This window comes from Vitis vinifera, chromosome 2 (assembly GCF_030704535.1).
Source record: "Vitis vinifera cultivar Pinot Noir 40024 chromosome 2, ASM3070453v1".
NCBI lineage: Eukaryota > Viridiplantae > Streptophyta > Magnoliopsida > Vitales > Vitaceae > Vitis > Vitis vinifera.
Genome location: NC_081806.1, coordinates 6,294,815 through 6,308,130, shown reverse-complemented (window position 1 = coordinate 6,308,130; position 13,316 = coordinate 6,294,815). Strand labels below are relative to the sequence as shown.

At 32.9% G+C, this 13,316-nt stretch overlaps 1 protein-coding gene across 2 annotated transcripts; it reads left to right on the top strand.

Annotated features, from left to right (window-relative positions):
- The first annotated feature begins 2,636 nt into the window (after nt 1-2,636).
- LOC100257048 (uncharacterized) lies at nt 2,637-11,977 on the top strand. 2 transcript variants are annotated; one of them, XR_009464546.1, is made up of 15 exons: nt 2,637-3,108; nt 3,197-3,258; nt 4,549-5,502; nt 5,664-5,730; nt 5,831-5,893; nt 7,043-7,106; nt 7,194-7,287; nt 7,387-7,470; nt 7,574-7,663; nt 7,765-7,792; nt 8,608-9,144; nt 9,229-9,290; nt 11,006-11,115; nt 11,219-11,295; nt 11,372-11,486. XR_009464546.1 is itself a non-coding variant. In XM_059733976.1 (15 exons), exons 1-15 carry the CDS (start codon nt 2,712-2,714, stop codon nt 11,567-11,569), a joined length of 2,898 nt encoding a protein of 965 aa, XP_059589959.1. In that variant the 5' UTR covers nt 2,638-2,711; the 3' UTR covers nt 11,570-11,977. The 2 variants fall into 2 exon arrangements, 1 of the variants encoding a protein (XP_059589959.1); XM_059733976.1 differs by having other exon boundaries at nt 2,638-3,108; nt 11,208-11,295; nt 11,372-11,977.
- The last annotated feature ends 1,339 nt before the right edge of the window (nt 11,978-13,316 follow it).

Below are 13,316 nucleotides of genomic sequence, written 5' to 3'. Positions count from 1 at the left end.
AAAAAACATAGAGAATTAAGGAAGAAGATTAGACCGAGTCTTGTGGAAAACACAATCTCCTTAAAACAGATTCGCCTTTTCCACAGGTGCTTTGAGAATCGCAAGGCGTCTGTCTCCCAGGATAAAACGATCTTCGAATGGCAGCAACAACACTCTGCAGCCACTCCGACGAACTGGAAATTGTTCAACTCTATCACGGACACGGAAAAAAGGAACTCTTCAACACTCTGACAATACTCCAAAGTTTTTCTGAAAGAAAGTCTACCACTATTTATAGACTTCAAGGAGGGAAGAACACAGACAGGTTCAGAAAGCCAAAATGAATTTGGCTTCTTGAGACTCTTAGAATTCTGGAAAATGAATGGATTTACTTAATTTCATTCATCCCCTTTTTCCAACATGTTGCTGCATCCATTCCATATTGCTACTACCATTCACGAAAGTCATTCCACTGCAATCATATATTTACTATTCCAATTAATCTACATTCATTTCTCTAAAGCAAATTTCAAACAAGTTGTATCATACACCTCACCATAGGAGTGCACCTAAGGTAAGGTCTTGAATGTTGTATCCTAGAGGTGGGACGCCGATTACCCATCAATATCGAGTTCATCTTTGAGGAGGCCAAACCTACTTTAAGGACAATGTCTTGTCATACCTCTAAATTGTGATCCAAATTTAATTATATTTTAAACTAATAGTACAATGCTAGGTCCATAAAATCATTTCTTTGAAAAAAATAATTTCCTTGAAAATAATTGTGATCCAATTTTAATTATATTTTAAACTAATAATACAATTTTGCTTGGATTAAAAAAAAAATTATCCTCGAGAAACAATTTTTGCCTATTGCCTATAATTTTTTTTAAAATAATAATAATAATAATAAAAATCATACTTTCAAACTACTTTAGCTTAGTAATTTTTAAAAAAAAAAATTGAAGAAATTTTAGAAATCGTCTTTTTAAAATACGTTTTTTTGCTTATAATTAAAAAAAAAACACGCACATACTAAAAAAGAAATCATCTTGAACTATTTTTGTTTGGATTTATTTTTTTAATAATTTTTTAGAAATATCTCTACAAGAGACTAGATTTACTTCAAATCAAATAATCATTTCTTAGTTGGCAAAAATTACAATAAAATTTGAAATATTTTCTCTACTACTATTGTAGTTTATAATAATAATAATAATAATTATTATTATTAACTATTATACCGTTATTGTAAAATTCAAATTAAATTGACTAAAAAAGATGAGTAATTTCCAAATAAGTGTAATCCAAGCCAAATCATGTTTGTGTTTGCCTAATTTAAAATTATAATTATAGTAAAATCATTTAATTTTTAAAAATAATTTAAAACTTATTTATAGACAAAATTAGTTTAGAATTATTATTATTTTGATTTTGTATAGATACATTTTTTTTTCTATTTTTCATTAAAGAAATGAATTTTAAATTAAACAAAACTTTATATTGAATTTATTAATGAGTCTAATAATTTATATATATATATATATATATATATATATATATGACAAAAAAGATGGACAAAAAAAATACATTATAAGTTGATCTTTTATTATTTCTCCCTTACACAATTATATTTTATAAATTTTATTGTTAATGGAATAGATTCTAAAATAAATGAGATATAATTAATATTTTAATTTTTTTAATGAATGTTATAATTTTTTAAAATAATTTAAAATTTAGAATGCAATATCTATAATTGAGTACTAAATATATATGTGTGCGTGTGTGATGAAAAACTTGGCTCATTTGTACCTTAAAAAATAAAACTTTATTTGATTTTAAATTCATTTAAAATAAAATAGTATTTGAAATTATTAATTTTAAATTATTGGTTATTTTTTAATAAAATAAATAAATTATACTTTTATGAAGAACTTATTATCCATATTTTTATAATATTAATAAAAATATAATTCATGATTTTATTAGAATAGTATTATTCATGTTTTATTAAAATTATTTATTTGTGATTACAAAATTATTTTTATTTTTAATAAGACTTGAAAGTATATTATATAAATTCAATTTATAATTTTTCTACAAAATCAAAATAAAATATTATTTTTAAAAACAACTTATATTAACAAGTTTTTTGTTTTTATTTTTTGAAAAAGTTTTTTTTTAAAATAATTTTCATGAAACCAATAAAAAATACATCTTATTTAAAATAATCGGAATTTCACTTATATATGACTTTTCATTTCCATTTGAATAATTTTTTTTATATATGTTCCTCGTCATTTGAATTATCCAAATATGAAAAATGAATGAAATATATTATTTATTTCTGTGAATCAAACATTGCTAAAAGAGGTTCTAATTTCATCGCCAGATAATTAAAAATAAAAAAATATAGACTATTGTGATGATAATAGCACTATAATATATGATGTATTTTTAGTAAAAATATAATTTATTATTTTATTATATTATTAATATTTATATTTTTATTAAAAAATATTTATTTTAAATTTTATTTTTTATTTTTAATACATAGATGTATAATATCCAAAAAGAAAATTTAAAATGGCGGGAAATCCACACGTGCCAGTTCGAAATCCCCATGAAAAAAAATTCCCGCCTCCATTTCTAACATCTACTCTCTAACCCTAATCTCTCTTCCTACCCCAGATCTGAAGTTCTGAACCCAACTTCTCCTCATTCTCGCCATGATCACTAACCTGACAGACTCACAACTCAGCATCCGAACCTCAACTCAGTCGCAGAAGGCCTGGCACCTCTTATCTCTTCTCCTCACAATCGGCCGCCCGGCTCGCCCTCCAGAGCTCGCCGCTCGGTGCACGTCGTTCCCGGCCTCGCCTCAACTCGTCCAGTTACTCTGTTCCATCCCTCACTCCCCTCTCTTTTTAACCACTGATCTCTTCGTTACGCCATCCCTGGTGGCTCTACAATTTGCACTCACTTCGAATTCTGTTCATACTTTTATGCCCAAACGATTTTCGAATGGTGATGTGAGAAAGTATTTTTGGAAACGAAAGGAATTTACAGTGCATTTTGATCTAGTTCCGTTTTCAAAGAGAAGATTATTCTTGTCATCTATAAAGGGTAAAATGAGTGATTATTTTTATTTTTATTTTTAATTTAGTTGGAATATTGATTTTGGTTCAGTAATAATTATGGTGAAATTCTGCAGAATGCGAGGAAGACGTAATGGCTTTGCCGTCACAGAGCAGAGTCCATGATGCTTGTACCGAGGTATAATTTGGCTTGTAGTTATTTAATTTCTTCCACTAATGTTGCAACTTGATGCCTTATTAAATTGCTCTTGTTTGCATTGCAATAATTCCGTGTCATCCAGGACTGAGATTCTTGAATTGATAGGAAAATTATAGTTGGTTATATGTATCAGATTAATGAGTTAAAATTTATGAAATTGGTTGTCTAACTTGGCATTGGATCCTTGTTTGGTGGGAAGTCATCTATTGGAGCCTCACCACATAATATTTATTTCCCTAATTTTGCCTACGGGCCTGTGCATCTCTCTACATGGGGGTAGCATGTCAAAGAAGGTGTTAAACTCCATGATATACATTGTAGGTCTAAATCTACAAGTTTAAGCTTTTAGAAAAATCGATTGTCTGAGAAAAAAAAATCAATTACAATAAATTGGAAGTTAAGATATCCCTTTTAGAAGCTCCTATTTTTTTCCTCTAATCCCTGAGGTTATGTTTGATTCCCATAAAATGTGAGGAAAAACATGAGGGAAAGAAAACAGAGAGGAAAACTAGAAGTAAAAAAAATAAGTGAAGGAAAATAAAAAATAAATTTAAAGTCAAATAATTTACATATTCTATTTTAAATTCATTTCACTTATTTTAATCCATTTATATGAAAGTTAAATAATTTAAAAATGAGTAAATTTTGAATTAATTTTAATTATATTTGATTTTCTTTGATATTTTCTATAATACAATCAAACACTAGAAAATCATTTTCTTTAACATTTTTTTTATTTCCTTAGTACTTTTTAGGACCCAAACATAATCTAAATATTCTTCCAAAATTCACTTTTGAGGTAGCTCTTCTTTTTCTCTAATGTAATTATTCCTAACAAAGTTGAAAGAATAAAATGATATCAGTGAAAAAATCAAATAGTCATGCCCAAAGTAAAATAGGAGTGTCCCACAAGGATCTCACACCCACACGCATGTCATGTCATGTTGATATAGGTACGTTAGGTGAAATTGAAGGATCCGAGTATTATACATATACTTTTAGCCCAGTTCTTATGCTTCTCTTGTATAGGTATTTAAAATTTCTTGAGAATTCCACCAGTGCAATGGTTATTCATAGGCAAGCTGTGACAAATATACGGCGTGGTATTGTCTAATCATCTTTTCCATCTTTTTTCTTTAAAATTTCCTTTTAACTAACTACTTCACTGATTCTGGTCCTGATCAGCATTCTTATTCTGTATAATTTAACATGCAACGTAGCCAATTGGGGTTTCTGTTAGTTTGTTGAATATATCAGTCAGTCATGCAGGTACTTGTCTGTGAAGCCAATGACAGAAGCACAAGCATGAGTATGCCACTAGGGGACATGTCAGACATGACATCTAAATTTAGGATTTCATGTAAACTCATGGCCCTTGCAAATTCTGAAGCTGAATCATCCGGTTATGGACTCAAGAACATTGAACAAGGAAGAGCTAAAAAAATGACAAATAAATTTGTGAATGATAAGATGCAAAGATATGTATATACACCAGAATGTCTTCCTAGATTTCTCAACATTAACACTTCTTCAGATACACCACATCCAATAGTAGTAAAAGGAATTGCTGTATGTGAGCATGATCCAAAACCAGCCCCTCTAACTTGTATAATGGAAAATCCAGTTGTGTGGAATGAAGCTCCAACGGGTGAGATAAACTTCAATGACGCACATTGTTCAGAAAAAAGTACAAGTACTTCACCAGCCAAAAATGTGAATCAAGCCAGTGCAGTTACAAATCTCGAAATGGTTGAAAATGTAAAAATCGATGAAGGAAAGGGGGGAAAATCTTCAAAGGATCCTGGACACACTGAGGAAGAAATGAATCATCTTTTCCTGTCTTTTAGTACTGCTCCAATGGATACAATGCTTAGAAATGTCTTCAGAAGCATGAACATGATGAACCATAATGATGTGACACCAGTGTTGGACAGAGAGCCAATAACCATACATGAGAAGAGCCAGGCTCTGCTTCCAGCAACTGAGCCTTCCATTTCTCAGGAACAGCAAACTAAATCCTCTGCCAACATGAAGATGGTTCACAGGGATGCATTGACTCCCAGATTGCCAGCTCCCAGCAAGTCATCAAAGCATAGTAGGGCTGTTGAGATTTCAGAAGAGAAGCAGCAATCTAAAACCAATCATAAGAAACGGAAGTTAAAGCAAAACAATCCCATGTGTATCAAAGAAAAGGGGGAGAATTCCTTTTCTATTTCTTCCAAGGTAACATTCTCCACTGCTATGCCCATGCATCATATGTCGTACCTGTTGGTTAATAATTTGTTTCTTTCTTGTCGGGTTTTTGCTTCATTTGCATATTTAGTTGTTTATTGCTGATAAACTTCTGGTTTATTTACTGAGGGTTGTTAATACGTGCTTTGCAGAATCAATTTGAGCCAAAAATTCTGCCAAAATTTGATGCTTTCATTGTAGAGGAGGAAGAAGGTTCAGGTACTGAACTTTTTATTACATAGTTTCCAGCAACTTCATCATGAAGTCATCCATCATGGCCCAGGTTATTGATCATGTTCCTTTATACCAAAATATGCAGGTGGTTATGGCACAGTTTACAAGGCAAGGAGAAAGACCGATGGAATGACATTTGCCATAAAATGTATGGGAAATAATAGTTTTATGTGTTGTGCTGCTGCCTGCCCTAATTGCTGAATCTGAGTTTAAGCAAGTTAGTAATGTGTTGTAGGAATAATCTGGCTCCTGGATCTATGAACATAATTCAGTACCAAAATAGGAAGACTGGAAATTGTGAATCCTAGGAAGACTGGTGTTATCAGCAATCTACTGAGAGCTGCACCCTTTAACAGTTCCAAAATAGGAAGACTGGAAATTATGAATCCTAGGAAGACTGGTTTTATCAGCAATCTAATGAGAGCTGCACTCTTTAACAGTGTAAACTGAGTTGTCACTACCTAGGAAATGCAATTATTCATGCCTTGCTGAATGTGCTTTTATTCAGTGTTACAAAAAGATGTTATATATGCATCCTTCTGCTTAGTTTTCATTCAAAAAGAAATGAAGACTTGAAATCCTATGAAAGGTTTGGCTGTTGTGGGATTTCCATATGGAGTATTAGAGCAGGAATCACAAGAATGACAGTTGGTTTGTTTGCTTTTGAGCAAGATGCATTAATTGATGTTCCAAGAGGGGATTTATATAATTTAGTTTGAGCCTGTAAATCAAAAGTAGTTATTTCAGGAGTTTCTTTACTTGTTACTTACTTTCTACCCAAATTGTAGATGTGGTTCAATTTAAAATTCCAAATGTTGTAAGATTCACATTAAAGGGATAGATTTTCTCAAAAAGAATTTGGACTTGTGACTCAGGTGAATTTCAATTGATATTTGATTCATTAGATTCAAATTTTGCTCACAAAATTTTAGTAATTATGCATTTGAGTGCATGATTCGTAAAACCTTCATTGAGTAAAACATTGTTTACACTGAATTGATGGGAAGATTAAATTGAACCAACCCAACTAGTGACTGGTTCCATTGTTGTGGAGGTTAGATTTAGTAGTTTGGATATGTATAGACTTAAATGGGATGTGGAAAACACATTGTTATTGTATCATTTTAACATCTCTTGGAGCTTCTGGTGTTTTCACTCATATTTCATCTTTTATGGCAGCAATTACCATTTACATGGCTTCACAAATTGTTACCATGTTTTCATTCTGGACGCATGTTAACACATTATCATGTGTCTAATGTTTGCTTGATGTACATATACATGTATGACTCTGCAGGCCCACATGAAAATGCTCATAGACACCATGTAAACAATGAGCTGAGAATGCTGGAGCGATTTGGGTGAGGATAGCATGGAAGTTCATTGCTTTTGAAAGTCTTCTTATGTTTTAGTTGTAATGTTTAATTTGTGACAAAATTCTAATTCAGGGGTAAGAACTTCATAATAAAATATGAAGGATCCTTCAAGATTGGAAATCAGGATTACTGTGTTCTGGAGCATATTGATCATGACCGGCCTGAGGTAATAATTGGGCATTTTATTGTTTTTTGTTTAAATCTCCTTTTCCCCCTTTTTCTTTTTGTTTCTTATTTTAGATATCATTTTTGCTTCTACTCTTAGGTGTTGAAGAGGGAAATAGATATTTTTCAGCTCCAGTGGTATGCCTATTGCATGTTCAGAGCACTGGCAAGTCTACATAGGAAGGTAACCACACAAAGGGGTTTATATGTTCTATGTGGATTAGTATTCTCCTTTCAAAATTATGGGCCTTATAGTCATCATATTTATTATTATCTTGGATTTGCAGGGAATTGTTCATAGAGATGTTAAACCTGGCAACTTTCTGTTTTCTCGCAAGGTCAATAAGGGTTATCTAATTGATTTCAATCTCGCCATGGTTAGTGACACTTCTATCAGTAAATTGCATTTCTTTTGAGTTTTCCTTCATAATATTTTTTTATGTACTATGATTTGATGCATTCTTTGCCCTTTTTGCAGGATCTTTGCCAAAAGTATGGGACCATAAGTAAGCTTCCATTCCAATCCAAGTCTGTACTTAAATTGTGTTTTTGGCACAATCCAATATAGAGAGCAATATTGCATTCACTTTAAGAATTTGCTGTTCTGCCTAATACTTTGTAATGAACAAAGTAGTAATAACACAGAAAATATTAGCAAGTATATTGAGAAAGAATGAGAATTGCTTGAAACAACAAAACAAGCACATATGAGACGCCAATAATTTACATGGTTCAGGAAATCCCCTACATCCACTGGCAGGACTACATCACTTATTCCATTATTAAACTAGAATTGTATAAAGTTTTGTCCTCCAGTGTTTCCTAGAGATTTAAAAAACACCCATCTCTCTAACTGTAATTGTAAACTCTGAATCAAAAAACTCTACTGCACTTCTATCAGTTTCTTTTTTAACACACACATCAACAAACTGACTCCTAATAACTTCTCCACGAGTGCAGAAATTGACTTCCATGTCATCATCTTATTAATTCATTAAAACATTATTTGATCCAAATTCCAATGTCTAACATAAATGGTTCATGAAATTAAATTTAATGAATAAGAACAAGTTTGCCTGCTTAAGCATCTTCTTAAACCCCTTTCCTTTGCTATTATGAACATCTTGTGCCTTATCTTTTAGCCCCTTGTTGGTTTCAAGGTTGAGTATCATAGTTTTTCTTGTTTCCTTACTGCGAGTTGTATGTGCTAATCATTGTGATTTGCTTTATCATTTATCATTTTTCTTTTTTTCTTTTTTGTGGTTTTACTTTCATTTGACTAAAAAGAGTGAATTAATAAACTACTTTGTATATTTTATAGGCAAACCAAAGGAGGGACACAGCTTAAGCTTCAATCAGGTGACAGTAACTCACCCTAATTCTGTACCTCCTACCAAAAGTAGGAAGATTCAGAGTACTAAATCTTTGGAGACACACAATTGGTACCCAATGAAAGGCTCCAAGTTAACTCTAGAACCTAAGAACATGAAAAAGAAGCCGGTAGGCCAAATGAAGGCCTATATTGACATGGGCAGCCAGAATATAATCAAAAGCCAAGGTGCAGATGGCTCAGGGATAACCTCAGCAAAGGATAATACAAGTGCTAGGACTTCTTTGTCAGAAAAGCTAAGGGAACCCCTGCCATGCCAGGGAAGGAAGGAGCTGATCAGCCTGGCACAGGAAGCAATGCAGAATCCAAATCATGAATCATCAAGAGGTCCAGCTTCTAAGAGAAAAAGGGTTGCTGCCCCTCCTGGAGAAGAGGAAAAAGTGGACAAGAAATTTGTTTATATTTCTCCAATGCCTCTCCATGCAGCGGGAATTGCTGTTGCTGGTGCTGGATTATTAAAGAACAAAGGTATACTGCCTAAATAACTTGGATGATTTGGGTTGATAAATCTATCTTTTCTTCTAGGATCAATCACATCTAATTTGTTCCCAGGAGATGGAAAGCAAAAGAGAGAGGGCCCTTGTGTTGGAACCAAGGGCTTCCGGGCACCGGAGGTAAGAACTTGTAATCATTTCCACTTCAGTGACTGCATTATTATTATTATTTTCTATGCCCTGTTCATTCTAATCCTAATCCACACTAAATGAAATTGTTGCAGCATTGTAATCAGTTGTCAACCTGGAAAGTTATCAGATGCTTAGTATAAAAAATTTCAAATTCTTATATAATAGAAAATATTATAATAATTAATTACCATTTTCAAGCAAAAAGAATCTGTTATATTACTCATTGGGATACTAAAATGACAGTGAAATATTGACTATTTAGGAAGATCATGTGAAGCTTGAGAGAGTGGATACATAAGGCAGCCCTACTGCCTGCAAAATATTGTTTGCGTATTTTCTGTTAAGTGCAGGTCAATATCTTTTGATGGTCAATTCCCTAATAGCTTATGCTTTTAGGCCAAGTTTTAGTTTAACGTTTTCAATGTAGATTGTGAATTTTTCATTTTATGAAGAGTGATAATTGATGATTGAAGGCTGCTGCTTTTCACCCCCAAACAAGGAAAGGGTTGGTTTTATTTATGTATTGGGAAGTGAAAAATTACTCATTTTTAAAAGTAACATTTTGTACCACATCATTGAAAGGTGCTTTGACTCTCAGTGCCTTGAGAAACTGTTGCTCACCATGTTTCAGCCTTGCATCATGTGAAGAAATATCCAAGACTGCCTATGGTAGCTATTGGTTCTAACTTTCCAAAATATGGGCTTTCTTAATCGTCGCATTCTTGAAATCTAAATGATAAGCGCATGTTATGAGAAACAATAGCATTGTCTTGTAACAAGTGCTATATAAAAAACAAATGAAATATTTGGTTTCCCATATGACCAAACACTCTGAACTCTCTCATTCATTGTGATGTGGAATCATGTCATTCATCTTTGCTAAATCATTTTTCCGGGGCTATCATTATCATCCTTGGCCCATTGACTAAGGTGCCATTTCTCAGTTTTGTGTTCTTTTTGTTATATTATTCACCTTCATTGCTGTCCCTGATACCACTTATTTTAATATCTGATGTATCAGTGAAACTTGGCCATTTACTGGCCTAATTTTTTAGATGTCATCCCTGGATCTTCATGTATCAGGCTACTATGCTGTACTATGATTTTACATTATTCATTGGCATTCATTTTGCTATTTAGGTTGTGTTTGTTGCCACAGAATAACAGATTCATGAAATGGTATCAGAAATATCCAACTAACAAAAGATTGTATACTTATTGAAAATAAATTTATGTTTTGGCAAAATGAGGAAATCAAGTGTTTGTGCCGGGAGTAGAGGTAATTCCTCACCATGAAATAGGCAGGATATGCTTGCAGCATTATATTTTTCAATTACTTACCAAATTTGTAGAGCTACATCTCCTGACACACTTTAAGGTAACACTTGCAAAGGAACATGAGGAATGAGAGTTTAGGCTCAAGGACCTCTTGATGTGGTTTCTAAATTGATATAATTGGAAAGTGCATGGTTTAACTCTTTATTTGTCCAAACAAACAGATAGAGAAGTTTTATTTTTCGTAATTAATGGTTTTTTATGGTTTTGTCATGCGTTAATGTGGTGTGTTCAAAAACAACCAAAATGACTAGGAATGAAAAGAACAATCAGCATGAAGAATTCAGAACTTTTTGTTTCCTTAGGCTTTCATTTGGGCCCCTCTACATGTGAAACAAATGGAGCTTAATGCTCAGCGGCTTATGCAGGTTTTGCTCAGATCTTCTCATCAAGGGTCCAAGGTTGATATCTGGTCTGCTGGGGTCACCTTACTCTACCTAATGATTGGAAGAACACCCTTTTTTGGTGACCACCAACAGTAAGAATTCTTACCTTTAATCCAAAAGTATATACTACACCATTATTTTCATCCTCAACTTCGTTTTGTCAACTAATTGCTGTCATCGTCAGGAACATGAAAGACATTGTGAAGTTGCGAGGCAATGAAGCTCTATGGGAAGTTGCCAAGCTACACAATCGGGAATCCTCATTCCCAGTGGTATTTTCACTTCTAATAATGATCTATTCAATTATAAATTAGAGGCCATGTACTGAACTGTATCATTTTGTCATAGGACCTCCTTGATGCACGATTCGTGCCAACTATTGATCTTCGAGGTTGGTGCAAAGTGAACACAAAGAGACCAGACTTCCTTAGGGCAATCCCAGGTTCTCTTTTTGATCTAGTTGATAAGTGCTTGACAGTGAACCCAAGATCAAGGATCAATGCAGATGAAGCTCTTAGGCATGAGTTCTTCACTTCAATGCCATGATGCCCCGATGCTGCTCAACTTAGTCACAGCTTAGACATTGAAACTAGCTGCCATTTACATGGAGAAACCGTGATCAAACCTGTGACTGTGAGAAGGTTTCTCAATGAGCTTGCTTATTAAGCTCTGCGGAGGTTTATTCATCTTTTAGTTCAGAAGCCCATTTGCAGGTAACCCCCTTCTCTTAGTTGCAGGTTTGCTGTAAATTTATGAGCTGTAGGTTTGAAAGTGAAAAAGAAAATAGGAAACTCTCTTTTTACTCCTTCCTACCATGTTGTGATTATGCCAATAGGATGAATGTAGGCTAAGCTTCCTATGTATGTAGTATTTAATCAGGAAATGGATAGGCCACATTGTAAAATAAATCATATATGCTGTGGCACTGAAAATTCAATGCTAAATTTTTTATTCCATCGAGTGTTGGGTGTGAACTTCACTTTGGCAGGAAATAAACTTGACATAGTTTTAGTTAAAAAATTATTCCATTTTTTTTTCCAAAACATTTCATGGTTGGGGAGAGATCAAAGTTTTGTATTTTCAAATGATTGTTTATTAACACAATTGATGTAGTTCATTGTCCAGAATCAATGAACTCATTTGCTGCTGGTGAATATTAGGGCATGAAGAAATTTTGAAATTGTGATTGTAGCAGTGGTATGCAAGCTAATGTATGAATTCCCAAGTCTATCAAGAATCTGTAGCAACTATACTATTGTGCTACCCTTATGAAAATGTGGGGTGGGGTGAATTTGAAGAGGTCTTAGAATTCAAGAGCAGGTCAGTCACAGACATTACTGGTTCCTTTGGGTTGTTTGTAGCATAGTTTTTATTCAATTTAGAATGGTGAATGGTTTTAATGATTAAGTGAAAGAACTGAGTCAAAGTGACAGGGTGCATGAATGATTGAGTTAAATTTGGTTTGATGAGCTGGTGTGGGAATCTGGTGGATGAATGAATGACAACTTATATGGATGAAGAAATATGGGGGTAGGCTGGTAGCTTGCACTATGCCATTGCATGTTGCTCTGTGCCATCTTCAATATTTGCTTTCCATCTTCCCCTATATATTTCCATCAACTCCCCCATTACATCATGTCCCTTCCTACCTTGATTTCTCATATTTTAAAAATTATTTCTTCAATTTTGTGAGACATGTGTTTGACGGTAATTATAAGAAGTGTTTTTAGTATTTTTAATGATAAAAATTTTCAAATGTTATAAAGGTTAGAAAAACTTTTAATTTTTTTTTATTAAAAACATTATTTAGACTAAAAATGTTTTTTAAAATCATTACCAAACAATAAAGTTTAAATATTAAATGAAAAATGAATAATAATTTCGTTATTAGTGTTAAATGCATGCAAATTATTTAAACATAATAAATTACCAAGGGTATTGAAAAGTATGTTTTGGATTGAGGATATTGAGATGTTCCTTATCGTTTAACAAGGACACATCCGTAGTTCAGGGCCAGGCAGCATTTTGCATTTCAAAATAGAAAGCAAAAGAAATTACCCATAACACGAAAGGTTTTTTCAAGTAGTTTGTTTGCAAGCTCGTTCAACTTTCAAGGATATGAAGTACGACGCTTGGACACAAACAACACATGAAAAATGGTGGGTTTGCGAATTTGCTTTCCATACATTCCAAATGATATGACATTTTTATATTTTTAATTCTTCATAGAGGGTAAGGGCTTTATAATAACATTTTTAAAACCGTTCTCAAAAAATAATTTTTAATATTTTCT

Bases quoted from the DNA above. Each gene is read 5' to 3' on its own strand.
- LOC100257048 (XM_059733976.1), top strand. From the start codon at position 2,712: ATGATCACTAACCTGACAGACTCACAACTCAGCATCCGAACCTCAACT. The intron at 3,259-4,548 runs GTATAATTTGGC...TCAGTCATGCAG, and splicing joins TCCATGATGCTTGTACCGAG to GTACTTGTCTGTGAAGCCAA. The intron at 7,793-8,607 runs GTAAGCTTCCAT...TATATTTTATAG, and splicing joins CCAAAAGTATGGGACCATAA to GCAAACCAAAGGAGGGACAC.